The sequence below is a fragment of the Podarcis muralis genome, chromosome 5 (assembly GCF_964188315.1).
Source record: "Podarcis muralis chromosome 5, rPodMur119.hap1.1, whole genome shotgun sequence".
Classification (NCBI taxonomy): Eukaryota; Metazoa; Chordata; class Lepidosauria; order Squamata; family Lacertidae; genus Podarcis; species Podarcis muralis.
Genome location: NC_135659.1, coordinates 43946755 through 43962998, shown reverse-complemented (window position 1 = coordinate 43962998; position 16244 = coordinate 43946755). Strand labels below are relative to the sequence as shown.

The 16244-nt window shown below is 43.4% G+C and overlaps 1 protein-coding gene across 1 annotated transcript in view; it reads right to left on the bottom strand.

The window, feature by feature from the left end:
• The window catches only part of PLPP3 (phospholipid phosphatase 3), a 64985-nt gene extending 51901 nt beyond the window's left edge, over positions 1-13084 (bottom strand). The window contains exon 1 of the mRNA XM_028733353.2: positions 12361-13084. Coding sequence (XP_028589186.1) covers positions 12361-12499 — 139 coding nt within the window. The 5' untranslated portion in view covers positions 12500-13084. The remainder of the gene's footprint in view (positions 1-12360) is intronic.
• Between the last annotated feature and the right edge of the window lie 3160 nt (positions 13085-16244).

The window sequence follows — 16244 nt, the reverse complement described above, 5'->3', positions numbered from 1 at the left end:
GGAGAGCCCCACCGCCAGCCCCAAGCTCGGGGGACAGCGGGGAGGCGCAGCGTGCCTTTCCCGCTGTCCCCTGACTTGGTTAGAAGGCTGGCGGGGGGGAGGAGCCAGCCCCGCAAACTCGGGGGACAGCGGGGAGGTGCAGCGCGCCATCCCGCAGTCTCCCGACCTGGTTTGGAGGCTGGCGGAGGGCTTCGCCCTCCCCCAGCCCCGCAAGCTCCCAGAGCGATGCCAAAGCTGCACGCAGCTTCGGCATCGCTCTGGGTCCCGTTCTGGGGGCTGGGGTCAGGGGAAACTCGGGCTTGCGGAGAGCTTCCTGTTCTGGGAGCTGGGGTCGGGGGAAGCTTGGGGGGGATAATTCCCCCCCCTTTATTTCCCCCCCCCCCAAAAAAATCTAGGTGCGTCCTAGGGGCCGGTGGGTCCTATAGGGTGAAAAATACGGTACTAAAGCCACTGTCCACTAAACCTCAAGTTGGTGATCAACAGAAGCACAGCAGTCTAGGCAGCTGATTGCACCAAATAACACAAAATTAGCTTCTGAAGCACCACTGTTTTCACTTGAAGTTCCAACTGAATTATTTATTTATTTTAGTGGGAAACTTGGAAAGGAATCTCTCTGAACCACCACTAATACAGGATCCTCTCTAGACAAGTTTCTCAGACTCTGTGACCTTGCCTGTCTTCTACTTTCTGCCCTCCTCACCCAACCCAGGGCCACCCTGTTCCACAGCAGAGCATGCAGAGATCCTTGAAGGCAGACAAAACAACTGAGCCCATTCTCCATGCTATCAGAGGAAGGTTAAAGATGTACCAATAAGCTCAGTTGTTGTTTTTTGGGGTGGTTTTTAAAATTTATTCTGGTACTCCCTGCAATATAGGGACGTCATAACACTTTGCACCCTTCCATTCCTGGTGTCAGAGAACGTAGATAAGCATAAATGTGCTTGAAACTTTGAAAAATGTTACTAAAGGCTGGAACTACACTCCCTTTTCTCTAAAGAGAGAGGCATGGGAGGGGATAGGACACACCGTTTTGTCTAGCACTAGGTCTGTTGTTTTGTCCAGTAATTAGGGCAAGGACCACAAGTTGCCCAGATGTGAAATAGATGCTAAGCAATGCAGCAATGGTTATATTAGCTGCATCAGTGACACAAGATTGTTGTGACAATTATTTTCTTTCACCTGCAGGGCCCTTTCTAGCAATTGTAACGCAGCTGGGGATGGGTTATAGTGTGCATATGTGGGGGGTGAGTTGTGCTTGTGTATGAGAGAGTGGCGTTACGTGTCTCTTAAGTGTGTGACAGAGGCAGGGAGGGTGTGTATCTGTGTATGAGGCATACAAAGATATGTGTGTGTGTGTGTGTGTGTGTGTGAGAGAGAGAGAGAGAGAGAGAGAGAGAGAGAGAGAGAGAGAGAGAGAGAGAGAGGATGTGGTGGTGAGGGGTACGGCTAGGCAGTGCTCACTGGCATGTAGTTTCCAACTGACTGCCCACTGCTGCAAGTGTCCCTCAAAATCAAAATGATCGCCCAATTCTACTCACCATTTTAGCCTACCTATCCCTTTTAGGCACCTGCTAACTTAGCATGGAAGGCTAGTTCATTAAAAACAACAAGCATAAGGTCAAATGCACCAGGGTGAGAATAGACTTCATTTGTGAAGTCCCTGAATTCACTTGTCCAGGGCCTGTTATTTTCCTGCCTATCTGTTCTCTCCTCAACATTCCATCACCCATTTAGTTTCCCAGGATTCATCAGGACTACAGCTGACAAAGTCTTCAAAATATAGGACCTTGCATACAACATTGTAAAGTGTGAGTTACCCTACTCCTTTCCTTCCTGCTTCTACTGCCCACTCTACAATGATATCCAAAAGGTCGCCTCTTTCCAGTCTCATCAAAACTGTTATTCCTTGCAGCTGCACCATGCTGCTTCTTAAAACTCTGCCAAAAGGTACGTAAAAGACTCATCTGATCTTTGGAGTCTGGAATGAATGTAATGAAAAGAAAGGGAGAGGTTCGCATCATCCACTAATGTCAGCCACAGGTTTCTGACGTTTAACCAATAGGTTCTGATTCCATCATTTTAGAAGCACTCTATTACTTCACCAACACTCCTTTTAACACAATGCAACTTTTAACGCAATGATAACACAATCATGCACTGATTCACTTGTCAGATGTTGCTAAACCTTGTCAGCAGCACATTGCCTGTAGGCACTGATAATGCAGAGGAGAGCTAATTCGAATTGTCCCAAGACAATTTATTGAGGAAGTCCTCTTGCTAAGCAAACACTCTGTGCTGAAATCATATACAATATACACACACAGCTCATTATTTTGCAAGTTGAATCAATTAACTTCCCCAGCAAAATCAAGAACAAGTAAGAATTTTCAGGCTGAGTCATATCAATGGTCCATAAAACTTCTTGACAAAAGATCAGACAAGATGCCTAAGGCAGGTTCACAATCAGAACACAATAATAGTGATATACATTCCTAATAGTTACACTCCAGCCCAAGGTAAGAGCTAAAGGAGTCAACCTGCCAACCTGGTGCAGTCCATTCATTTTGGACTACAATTTCCATCAGCTCTAGCTCTGAAAAAAAAATCTCAAAATGGAGATTGAGTTTGGCTTTTGGGGTTAGCTTCCACTGACAGGCCTAATACCCAGTCAATCAAGTATCTTTAAAAAAAGCTTATTGGATAACATAAGAAGTAGAGTTTTATGTGGCTCAAGACTGAGAAAGTGACTGATTCATTTGATCTACTCCAGTTTGATTTTCTTTTTAATTACAAGTTGTCACTAGAGGGGGTTTTTCTCTCCCTTAACCATGAGCATAAAAACTGTCAGCCAAATCCATCTAAAGGTGGCTTAACTCTCTGTTTTATCACTTGCCTACTTTTTCAAAGCAATCACAACTTCTGGCAATTTCACATGCTTCTCCTGCCGCTTAGAGTCCTTAGACTTGTAACTAGTTGAATCATCCACCAATCAAGTGAAAGCTATACCTTCTGAATTTCTTTTGACAGCTGTCAAAACAAAAGCCTCATGCACAGAAGCCTGATTAAGGGGCTTAGTTTCCCACCAGCAAAAGAGCCTACACATTGTGGGAATGTATAAACTCTGGTATGCAGAAAGTTGCAAGATATGCAAGGGATTAAAAAACAGAATGAAATGAAAGCATGTTTGAAATACGGCACAACGCGGTGCCTCTGCAATGTAGGCCTTCAGGTGCTGATCCCATTTCAACAGATCAATTTCGACAACAGTGAAATTGCAGGACCCTTCCTCAAAAGTTCATGTAAGTACATAAGATTATTTCATGACATCGCCTTCAAATATGCAAACATAAACTACCCTGGGTGTTAAAGCATTCTGCCCAGTGTTTCAGTGGTCCATTCTCCTTCCAGCATAAAAGGGAAATCTGGATGACTGGGGAGTTGTCATCATTCCCATATAAGGTCTTACTGCATCAGAGCTACTAAAACAAGAAGGACTTTATTTTCTCCTAGTGGCAACCATATTGGCACACCATTCAGGGTTCAAAGCTGGCAATGCAATATGTGTAGAGAATTAAGCTGGTTGACAGAGGTACAGAGTCTGTTTCGTGAGCACTCAAACACACCTGTCTTTTAACAACTTCTTCCAACCTGTAAAAATGGAAATGTTGATAATGGATTGCCCACTGGGATGTTATCAGAACCTATTATAAGGTGTGGTTTCAAATCAGGCATGCAAATATCCTGTCACCTGTGCCAATAGGAACCTGCCTTAAAACAATTCAGACTACTGAAACAACTGGGAATTAGTATTGTTTGCAAGGATTGGCAATGCTCGCCAGCATTTCAGAATTGGTTTCCCAGGCTTACCTAGAGGGTAAGTCCTTTCCCTTACGTCTTGAGTGAATATTGGGAGCATGGGCTATTTATATCCTGTGGTTCCACTGTATCTGGTACACAGAAGGGTGAAAAGGCACTGGAAAAATGGCAATGGCAGGGGAAAAGGGAAACTGGGAAACATTTCCAGGGGCTGCAAAACTCCTCCTTACTGTTTTGAGACTATTTCCCGTCCTTCACAAGCCTTACTTCTCAGGAATAACCAATATCTATATTAAAAAGCTCATTTTATTATGATACAGAACAAGCTGGTGCAAATGGAACCAGCAATCATTGCTGAATCAAACATACCAAATCTGTCATAATCTTAGACTGAGGCTGCCAGTGCTTCTCCAGGTTGATCACAGCTTGAATAACTGACAGTAGGGAAGTACAGCTGCAGGCAACACCAATCCAAAAACGCTATAACAACATCAGTAGCAAGTGGGGAGTCCATTCTATTCCATGGAGCATAGAGAAGGGGCCCTGCTAGCTGAGGCTGATGGGAATTAGAGTCCAACTTCTGGAGGGCCAGAGGCTCCCCAGCCTTGGAGTAACCAAACGGCTGTCTCAATAGAAGAACTTTTCTTATGCCTTAGGGTGAGATGCAGTTAATGATGAAACATAGAAAGGGGCTAAGCAGAATTAATATTTCATATGCTCCAGTACCAACTACGAGCAATGGATTTATTATGTAATAGAAAGCAAGATAGATTAGTGAATTGTTGATTTCATGAGATCTTATATACTTCAGGTTGCAGACCCGTTTCCTGTCTATTCTTTCTCTTTTGGCTATTAAATCAATTCAGGAACCCAAAATTCTTAAAGGAGACCCGTTATTTCTCAACATCCCCCATATAGCATTTGTCCTCTGTTCCAGGCACCAACACTTTAGGATGACATTTACTTTGGAAGTTATTCTTACAAACCACTAAGTCCAGCAGAGCTCACACAAGCAGAAGAGATAGCAAGCACATTATCAGCTCATTATCCCCTTGGTTGCTCTTGTTGAGTAATTGGCTGGTATAATAAAATAAAGCTCAGTAGCTGAATCTGGATGGCAACTGTGACATGGATATACAAAGTTGCCAGTCCAAATACTACCCTTCTAAGAGGAGCAAACATTGAAAGTGTTTCAGCAAGCCTCAGACTAAATCAAGCAAGATGCTTTATATTACAAAGAGTTGTAAAAAGCCTAGAGAATATCTAATGCCACCATTAATACCTCAAGTTATTCAGAATATAAATAAAAGCAAAACCATGGAAAAAATATAGTTTAATCTAATCAACCATCTCTGACGTAACTTCTCACAAGGTTGTAAACAGTCCTAAACTAAATGGGCAAACATTTCTATGATGAGGTCTATTTGAAGAATAATCTTGGTAGGAAACAAGGGCTTCAGAAACAAAATATATTCAACCAATTCATCAATAGAAAGTAAATAAATTCCTTGCCTGGAAATTTATTAATGACTTTAATTATTCTTAATCAAAATCCAACTTTTCCACCATTCAGATAAACAGTTTTCTTAATGATTAGGAGTAGAACATGAGAAGAAACATTAATTCACACTAGGAGTAGTTTGTAAGTACCAGTTGTAGCCATTTATTTCTGACATTCAATCATAAGAAATTTAAGACTCAGTTTTTCCTGCTATTAGTTGGCTCCAGGTAGTCTATGCAAAACAATAGTCCAACACAGGATTTATTTTTATAATCATTATTTTTCTTTTTTTCTTCTGCATCTGTGAATAATAAAATGGAACATTCAGGTGCTTTCGTGAGACACAGAAAATGAATTATTGCTAAGATGGCAAGGAGAAGAAGCTGTATACAGTGGTGCCTCGCAAGACGAAAATAATCCGTTCCGTGAGTCTCTTCGTCTAGCGGTTTTTTCGTCTTGCGAAGCAACCCTATTAGCGGCTTAGCGGATTAGCGCTATTAGCGGTTTAGCGGCTAAAAGGCTATTAGTGGCTTAGAAACGGGGGGGGGGGGAGCGAAAAAAATCGCAAGACTTGCAAGACGTTTTCATCTTGCGAAGCAAGCCCATAGGGAAATTCGTCTTGCGAAGTGCATCGGAAAACCCTTTCGTCTAGCGGGTTTTTCGTCTTGCGAGGCATTCGTCTTGCGGGGCACCACTGTACAAACCTGACCCATCATTCCAACTTTATCAGTATAATTGTGCAAGTCATACATGTTTGCCCAGGATTTACTCCCAGGTATAATATCTGTAGGATTCTAAGTACTGTACATGTGTAGAAGATTTCACTGTGAATTCCTTATATTCAACCAGCCTAGCATCTCTATACCTGGGTTCTATCATACTGAAAGCTAAATATGTTCTAGCTAAGTAATAAAAGAGAACTAATTTGAATATGCAAAGTCTTTTACCATCTTTACTTAATTTTCACTCACAACGTTATTGTTCCTGTTTTAGATATTGGAGGCTGAGGAATAGCAACTTGCCACTCAGTGTTATGACTCAGGTGGAACTTTCAATAATCCATTAACTCTGAACAAAAGTTATTTAACATAACACTAGATCTTCTCCAACAAGCTCTGGTTTTCCTTAACTAAAAAGCACTTGTTGCTTCAAACAGCCATGTGAAAAGCAAAGTGTCAGGTTAGGATTAGATCAGAATCAAGTGCTTTTGCAATCCTGCAGGAATATCTCCAATATGTAACCTGCTCTGAGGAGGAAATGCACTTCTAACAATACATCATCTGAAAAGCTCCCAAGAACCTTTGTTCTTGACATGCAGCTGATAGCACAATCCTACCCATGTTTATCTAGAAATAAATCCAAAAACCTTCAAGGGGACTTACTCCAAGTAAGTGTCCATGGGATTAAAGTCTGAAGCACAGAATAATTTTGCCACACAGCAGGTATTTAACTGTAGTGCACTTGCTACACATATCTGGATGACTGAATGAGTTGAGTCTTATTCAAGTGTTCAAAAGGAATGGAGAGCTCAAACTAGGGAGAGGAATGGGAATGTGCACACTGGCCTAACCCCCAATGTCTCCGGGTGCGCTAGGGGCGCCTAGTCCATCCATCTTCCTGCGCTGAGTGCAGAGGTCTGAAGGGAGCTTCTACATGCTTGGCTAAATGCTCTTAGAAATATTCCTAAAAGCAAAGTGGCATACATTCTGCACATCCTGGGATTGTCAATGTGTGAAAGAGTGCTGGCAGTCTCCAAATGCAAGAACAACACGTGCATCTCTCGGAAGATATGCAGTTGCCTGCGTTAGGTGCTAATGGCATAGTTAAACGTAGGGCGGATGGTAAATTCCCTTGTTCTTCTCACATGTGCACATGTATCACTAGCACTCTGAAGATGTTGTTTGATATGTCCAGGCCTACAGCCACTGTTATAGCACAGTGAACAATTGAAGTGGGGGCAGGGACCACAAGGCACTGGCTACAGAGCTGTGAATATCTGCTAGCAGGTTCCCACACCTGGTCCCCACACCATATTGATGGCAGCTGGGATAACTCATTTGGCACAGCAGTGTGTTCCCAAACTTGGGTCTCTAGCTGTTTTTGGACTACAGTTCCCATCATGCCTGACCACGGGTCTTGCTAGCTAGGGGTGATGTAGTCCAACAACAGCTGGAGACCCAAGTTTGGGAAACACCACGGTAGAGCAATAGATTCTTCATCTCAAGGTTGTGGGTTCAAGCCCCATATATTGGGCAAAAGATTGTTGCATTGCAGGAGGTTGGAACAGAAGACCCTCGTGGTCCCTTCCGACTCTACAGTGCTATGATTTGTGCACTCCTGGAAAGCTGACAATGCTATCCCTAGGCAGGGATAAATAGAGTTAAGTCATGCAATCTGATCCCTTGCATGCTTTCTTTGCACCTCAAAAAAGGAGCTGGAAAAGATGCAGAAAGGGGTAACCAAGGGGGCTGAAGGCTACAACTTTTGGGGCTTTTATCTTGGAGAAAAGATGGGGCAGGGAGATAAAGGGGTACTTTTTCATGTAGCACCTTAATTGAACTAAGGAATTCACTACCACAGCATGTAGCGATGGCCACCAATTTGGAAAGATCTAAAAGCAAATTAGACAATTTCATGCATGATAAGGCTTTTAATTCCAGTATAAGAGGCCAAACACCAGTTCCTCAAGGGTTTCCCACCGGCATCTGGCTGGCCACTGTGGGAACAGAATTCTGGAATAGATATGCCATTGGTCTGCTTTTGTAGGACTCCTCTTATGTTCTTAGGATAAAGGATCCTATGTTTCTACTAATCACTTTTATGCTGTACATATCAAATAGTTCATTTCCTCCAGACACTAGAGGATGAAACTTTTTCCACAGGTCCATATTCATGTGGGATTATAAAGCAAAAAGCTATTATTCTCTCTCTCTGCCTAATATATTTGTGCCTGATAATAGAGAACAGATGAACGATAAACTGCAAAAATTAAACCAAACTGACAGTATGAAGAAAAATGTGCTCTAAGCAGAAACAATCAGTGTTAAAAGGCTGTGGTATCTGGATAATTAAAGTCACATGCTGTTGTGCTCTTCTTTTCTTTCTTGGAAATCCATTCATTTTGTAACATTAGTGTAACTGAAAGATTCTTCAGCATGTAAACCATTCATAGAAAAAGTTGTTTGCAGTCCTGTAGCTTTCTTCCAATACTGGACCCTGCTAGATGTTCATACAATGTTACAACTAAATATTCACAGCTGGGTAGCTACTTGGGAGTACAGGGGCAGAATGACAAGATATGGTGCACTGGCTTAACAACTGAGGCAAGTACCTCATTGGAAGCACAGGAGAAGACACAATTTTCACAGTGTTAAAACTCACAGCCTGATCCTATTTGGGTTCAGTCATAAGTAAAGCTCCCAGAATTCATTACTTCCAAGCAAGTGTGCATAAAATGTCACTTTGTGAAATTTGTCATAAGCTTAATGTCTTTCCAGAGGGGTAGCTGCCTTCAAAAACCATAGTCTTGTTTTTATCTTTTTCTTGTTTTCCAGAAGATCCCAACTCTTTTTAAGAAATTGATTATGGCATAAGCTTTCATGGCAATACATATGATTACTGAAGCACTAAATATATTCAATAGTAGATACATAGAGAGCTCTAGTAGTCAAGAGATGTGTTATTGTTGTTACCTCTCACCTTGTTAAATTGATCCTTGTGAGTTTTACCTACCTAGCATTTTCTCAGTGAACTTCAGACATCCAAGTAAGTATTATCTATAAATGCTTGTATCCCATAAACTAATTAGCCACTAAGGTGCCACTCCATAGTCATCTCATTGTAACATATCTGTACAAAGATGCACCATCTATGTCCATATTTCATAGAGTAGAGTGGCCCAAGAGCCGTTATATCTTTCAGAGTTGTCCCTGGACTATAAGTGATGTAATCCAGCTATCAAACTCTGCCCACTGTTTCTTACGCACTTTTTCCTATAACTGTGATTCGCCCCCTCTGCTGTTACCACAATACTGCTTCCTCATTTTTAATGCTTCAAAAATTAATAAGCATTGTTGTTTACAATGCATAGCTGGTATAGCACACAAAGGTTACTCTCCCAATAACTAATGCTAAGGATTGGAACTCAAGTCCTTGACTCAATGTACCATCATGAATTGCCTTGGTGAATTACACGCCATCCACTACACCACAGTGCCCCCTAGACTCTGTTTACAGGTATATCCCTTTTCCTTTTTGCACTTTGCCCTATAAACAGGTCATTATGATGACAGAGGAGAAAATTTTTGTGTGTTAAAAAATGTTCATTGAGCACAATCCCTCTTCATATTGCGTCTTTTAGAGTTAATGACAAAACACCAACTAACATGAACTGAAATAGTATGACAGTGAACCCATCAAGAAGATTTCTACAGTCAAAAACTCTTAGAATTTATTAAGTGATACAGAGTGGTTATTGATTGGTTCACCAAACACAATGGATTTCTACTCAAGAGAAATGAGCAGCAGACACAAAGATCTTTTAAAGATGCTGGTTCACTAAATGTTCATCAAACGATACATAAGAGAGCCGTGAGAGAAGATTCTCTTTTCCCAAAACAAAGCCTTACACCTATGCAGCATCTCAAGTGCTGGGGAACACGCCATTATTCCACTTACACTGAAGTTCTTCTATAGCAGAGCTATTCAGCTCTTCGGATTTAATTGCTCTTAACACACACTGTTATTATAGACACATCAAATTGTGCAAATTGGACAGCAGTCAGCATTATTACAGATCCCAACAAAGCCAGATGCTACTAGTGTAAACTACAGTGTCTCATTCCATTCTGTACCAGCTGGGATTCCCTTCCACAGTCTCTTAATGCCAATGGCTATGTTGCTTCTCACGTTGCATTTTTAAGGGTACCTAAACATTTGAAGCAGGAGGAAGACTTTGAAAACATGTAAAGTCACTCATTAGAAAACCTTCGTCTTGAATGTGAAATGGCCCTGATCTGGATTCAGTCAGGTGAACAGACATCCTTATTTTGTTCTTTCTCTAAACACCACAACCCCTCAAGCATAATAAATCACTGGAGCCAGGACACTCAGAGAACTTCAAAAGGGAGTAATCCTTTCAGTGTCTCCAAGCTTACGTAGAGTAAGAAGTTTGAGACATGCATTTTTACTTTTCCCAATGGCGATCTATTTAAAGGGGCAATTCAGCACTGTATCTTCACTATCAAGAGAAAACGGGCACCATATGACAACAGCACTGTTTGTTTTGTAAAGTTCTTTGGAGCACTGACAGTCTGAAGAAAGGAACAAACTTTTCAGATAGAGAGCATCTTTCTGCCCTGTTCCTAAAGCAGACAGATATTTGTCAGGAACAGATAGGATATCCAGACATCCTTTAACACGCCCTTTGCACTACAATTCCCATCAGCACCAGCCAGCACAGCCTGTTAAAATGCTGTCCCAGACATCTGAAGGGCACCAGGTTGGTTGATCCACCTGAGTGTCTCAGCCCAAGCTTCTGCACACTTCCCACCTTTTTGGAATACTCTATGCCTCCGATCAAGAATGGTGGCATGAAAGCCACCATAAGCTAGCTAAGACACCATAGCTACATGCTAGGATTGTCAGCTTTTAACATTTCCTCAGGCAGGGTTTCTGTGCCATTAACAGCTGAATGGTAGACAGAAATGTCAAAGGTGAAGCCTTTCCAGGCATGGAGAGCTAGCGCTGCTGGCTTTCCTGTTGGGTTAAAGAAACAAGAGCCCTAACAGAGAGGAAAAGTTTGTTCTTTCTTTGTTTCCTATACCCTTTCAGACAACTACAGGAACCCTCGTTTTAAGGAGTGCCCCCGTTTTAACCAAGACACACTTCCCTGGAACTCCACAAGGTAGAATTCAAAGCAGATCAAGTACTGCAGCACATGCTTTCCACTCTTAACACTGACAGGTCACAGATGTGTGTTCCTCTGTGTGTGTGTGTACCAAACAGCACAGCCAAACTTCACCTCTCCTCTCTTTTCTGCAAGCCACATTTTTACCCCTTCCCTGGGAAAACTGGGGACCTTTCAGCCACAAACTGGTTTGAGAGCAAAATCAGCTTCAGGACAACTGCTGCTAACTGGGTCTTTTCTTGAGATCATTGCAATTCCTTTCTCCTTTTTCTTTTGAAAGGCACACAAAACACTCCCTCGCTCCCTTTCCCACTGCAGAAAATCCTTTGGAGGGCACCTTTGAAGACTATTCTTTAACCAGGAGCAGCCAAGTGAAAAGCATGCCTTGTTTCCCTGGCTGCTCCTCGGGGGCCAGCTGGGATGGGAGATGCTTTGTTTACATATGAGGCTCAGCTCATTTGCTGGGACATCCATTTTATTTGGACGGGCACCAGGGCTGCTTTGGGTTTCCATAAGTTTCTGTGGTTTCGCTGGGTGCTTTCCTAGAGTAAAATGAAGCCCTTAAAAAAAACAAAAAAAAACTTCTTGGCATCAACAACGCCCGGCTGCCCTAGCTAGTGCATTTTGTACACACAGCACAGCATATATTGCTACTTAGGAGCTCTTTTGCAGCGCAGTGGAGCGCTTTGCTTTGTTTCTGCTTGCTTTTTCCTCCCACATTTTTATCCTTTGGCATCATAACCCATCATGAAAGCAGAAAAGGTCAGGGGAAAGGAAAAAGAAAAGCTTGCAGGACGCAAGATGGGGAGAGGAGAGGAATCTGTTCCGAAGAACTGTCTTCTTGCAAAGCAGAGAGCGGCTCCAGAAGATTTGTGATGTCCCAGTCACAAAGTTTTGTGGTGTTTTGGTTTCTTTAAAAAGCAAGAAAGGAGAGAGCAAAAGTGAGCAACCAAAAGAGTCAAGACGAAGAGTGGAAAGAAGAATAGGAGACTGGTTAGTTTTAGCAGAGAGACTGCTGGAAGGAGGGGGGAAATAGTTGTGCAACCCTCTGGAACGGCTTCTAATAAAATCCGGAAAAAGTGAATTCAGATGGGGGAGAGGGGGGAGAGAGAGTCGCTCAAGTTTTAAATCTCACCCATGAAGAGGCAGAAGAGGTCGAGGCAAATGAGCAAAGCTTTCTTGCTGGGGCTTTTGCTGGGGTTGTTATTCAAGGCAGGGCTGCCGCCGTTCTTGCTCTCGGGAGCCATCGCCTTGTCGTACTTGTAGTTCTGCATGGCAAGCAGGGGAATCGCCTTTCCCAGCTGCGTCTCCTTCTCGCCGCTCGGGGGTCGCGCTGGGCCGGGAGCAGCAGGGGAATCCGGGCGCCGAGGCTGGGGCTGCTCGCTGCCTGCTCACGTCGGAAGAGCGAGCAGGAGGAAGGGGTTTCGCAGGCGGCTGCAGACTTTTGTCCTTGTGGCTGCCTCGGCCAGGGCCCTTCGGGGTCCGCGGGGAAGTTTTCCTCCTCCTCCTCCTCCTCTTCTCAGGCAGCAGAAAGCGCGCGAGTAGCAGCTCCCTCGTCGGCTGCGAAGACCACGCAAAAAGAGCACAACACGGAGGGAAGCGAAAGTATTTAAAAAGTTGGGAAAGTTTGGCGCAGCGTGATCAGGAATCCAACCAATCCCGGCTGGCGGCAGGAGCGGAGCTTGCAACTCGGCCAGTCCCTTGCCAATGAATGGGGAGAGAGAGACAAGCAACTTGCACACCCGGCCGCGTCGAAAGTCAGGCTCCGGCTGAGCTTGTGTGATCCGACGGGGTTACTTCTGCACTTTAAATTCCTCTGATCCTTTTCCACTCCTCTCTCTTTCCCCTCTTTTTTTAAAGGTTGCTACGGGCTATCCAAGTACAACCCCCTTCCTGAAACTGACATATACATATGATAATTAACCCCCCCACACACACACCCATGAAAAGAAAATCCTCCATATGCCCCTAGCGCCCCTTGCGTTCAAAACAAGCCTGCTGAGCTCAGTGAAGACGCAAATCTTGCTAAGGTTGGGTTTCTCTCCGACGATGCCCTCTCTTCCTCTCTCTCCCCCCGCCCTCGCCCTCCCCACTCCCAGTCTTTGCTTGGAAGCAAAGCTGGAAAAGTTTGCTTTGAAAACTTCCGCTGCCTTTTGGTATATCCTGGACGGAGCGTGGGATTTAATTCTTAGTGGGCTCCTGCAGATAACACTCTTCGAAGCCTTAAGAGTGAAACAGAGTTTGCGAGAATATCGGGTTTAGTAGGACTCAACCCTGTTTTTCATAGACTTCATCCCCGGGACATATATGAGCCTCTGAGCATGTGCAGAATTCCTTTCCCTGACAACTTCAGCCAATCTGCAGGCACACACAACACACACCCACACACCCATATCTGGGATTTTAAGGTGAAGGAATTTCTCTTGAGAGGGGAAGACTTTTAGACCAACTCACTAACCCTGTCTTTAGAAATTGACCTATAAGCATAGTATAGCTGCCAATTTGTGAAGATATGCCGGTTATGGTCTATTCCAAAATCATGGGGTTAGCTGCACAAAATTCATGTGATTCATGACTCATAATTTTCAGAGACAGTATGCAGTTAGTTTTTGCCTCCTTGCTTAGGAGAATACTCTTTGTCTATGGCATTGTAAACTCTTGTGTGGGTTATAGTTCCCTTATCCATCCCCCTTTTTATTTTCCACCTAAGAGTTTATCTTGCTAAATGAGGAGGGCCAGGACATGGGCATAGCCAGGATTTTTGTTAGGGGGGCAGGCTTTTGGTAGGGGGTGGCAGAACCTCAGATTTGTATTGCTTTTGATTGACTTGGGGGGCAACTGGAAGAAGTGGCTGTTCAGTAAGGTTTAGCAATAAGGATAAAGACACTTGGGAAATTGATGCTCAGTACTTTCCCTGCCTGCCTTTCTGACACTCCAGATTCCCATCCCTCCAATGGCCCCCTGCGGCAAGTGATCAAAACATGGGTAATAATAATAATAATACAGTGTTAGTTACAGATAGGTAGCCGTGTTGGTCTGCCATAGTCAAAACAAAAAAAATTCCTTCCAGTAGCACCTTAAAGACCAACTAAGTTAGTTCTTGGTATGAGCTTTCGTGTGCATGCACACTTCTTCAGATACTTCAGATTCTTCAGGTATCTGAAGAAGTGTGCATGCACACGAAAGCTCATACCAAGAACTAACTTAGTTGGTCTTTAAGGTGCTACTGGAATGATTTTTTTTTGTTCATACAGTGTTAGTCAGTGATAGTGTACAGGCACCTCATTTGTGGAACTCCTTGTCCCAAGAAATTAGGTTATTGTGCTCTTTGTTTATGCCCCACCAGCAACTGAACACTTGCCCTGGGCATACCAACATAATGTTAAATCCATCCAGGGCAGAAATGGCTCTGGGTCTTTTGCACCGCCACGTATCTCTTGCCCCTTCTCCTCTTTTCAAACCATTTTTTCCTTTACTAACAGAGTGGCTACGTGCTCTGTAAAGTACAGTCCTGATGAGACCCCAGCCATTTGTTGTCTTAATTTGTCTGGAGGTAAATTGTGTCATGGGCCCGAGCACAAAGTCTGTTAAGCAATGCCCCTGCGTACAAGTGAGGTCACATTGACAAGTAGCAACTGTCTTCAGATTAAGTCATTCTGTGGCATGAGTCACAGAATGAAGTTCTTGTGAGTAGCTTTGGGAAATTCAACAGATAAAGCACACACTGCCACTCAATCGCCCCCTAAAACACTCTTCCCACTTTCGTTCTCCTGAATGCTTTCTTGTTCCTTTAAAATCTGGCCATCAGAAGTCCAGCTGCTGTGTACTTCTGAGATATTTTACCTTCTGAGATATTTTACCTTCCCTCCCCCCACACTTCTCAAACCATGGGTGTAGCCAAGTTTTTTTGTTAGGGGCAGACTTTTGTTGGGGGGGCAGAACATCAGATTTGTATTGATTTAGGGGGGCAGCTGCCCCTCTGCCCCCCCCCCCCCGGCTATGCCCATGTCTCAAACTATTTATACTCATCCCTTGTTTCTTCTCCCCATCTCCTTTAATACCTAGCTTTTCTCAGCCTACATGAGCAGCGGTGAGGAATTTGTGCATTTATTTATTTAATCAGATTTCTAAACAGCTTAATATATATATAAAAATTAAATGGTATACAAAACCCTCAGTAAAACAGTATAATAAAAACACAGATACAAGCATAAAAACAGTAGAACAATATAATATTTTTTATTTAAAAAAAACAGTATGAGAGAGAGGGAGAGCCACAATAACCTCTTAAAGTATCTGTAGCTGGCCTGCCACCATCCTTCTGAGCACCTTATTCCCAAAAGGGAGCATTTGTGGATGAACGGTAGTTGTTAAATACTCAGGGTCCACACAGAGCTTTTATTTGTAGGAGTGGCCACATCGCCATTTCTTTAAAGGTGCCAGGTGCCAACCAATCCCTTGAGCTTTCAAACTAAGCCTTGGTCTGTGAGAATCCTGCCTAGCAATAGCAAGGTTCCAAACAACAACCAGAAATGGTTGCTTAGCCACAGCAGAGTAAGAGTCTCATATGGCTACCATTGTTACACGACTCCTGGGTAAAAATCTTATACTAAGCGTTCCCCTTTGACCTAAAGTAGAGGCCCGTTTCTTAAAACACGCAGGACAAACTGGGAAATGTTTTCAGAAAAACCACCTCAGCAAAGTCAATGGAAGAAGAACACACAGCACCTGTCAACGTGCCAGAGTCTCTCATCAAACATTTAACTTGATCAAAATCTTTTGTATCCCTAATTCAGCACAGACCGCCCTCAAGCCTTCCTCTCCTACAATGCCAAATTTCAAGTCAATTGGCTGAGCCTTTTTTCGAACTCTAAGCCATAGAACATACTGCCCCAGCCCCCATTTCTCATTATAATGGTGAAATGTGATTCAGATGACTCACCCAGGGCTGGCCCAAAACAGTCTGGCATCACCCTCCCCACAGCGAAGTCGGGGTGAGTGAAGATCTACATCAGAAAC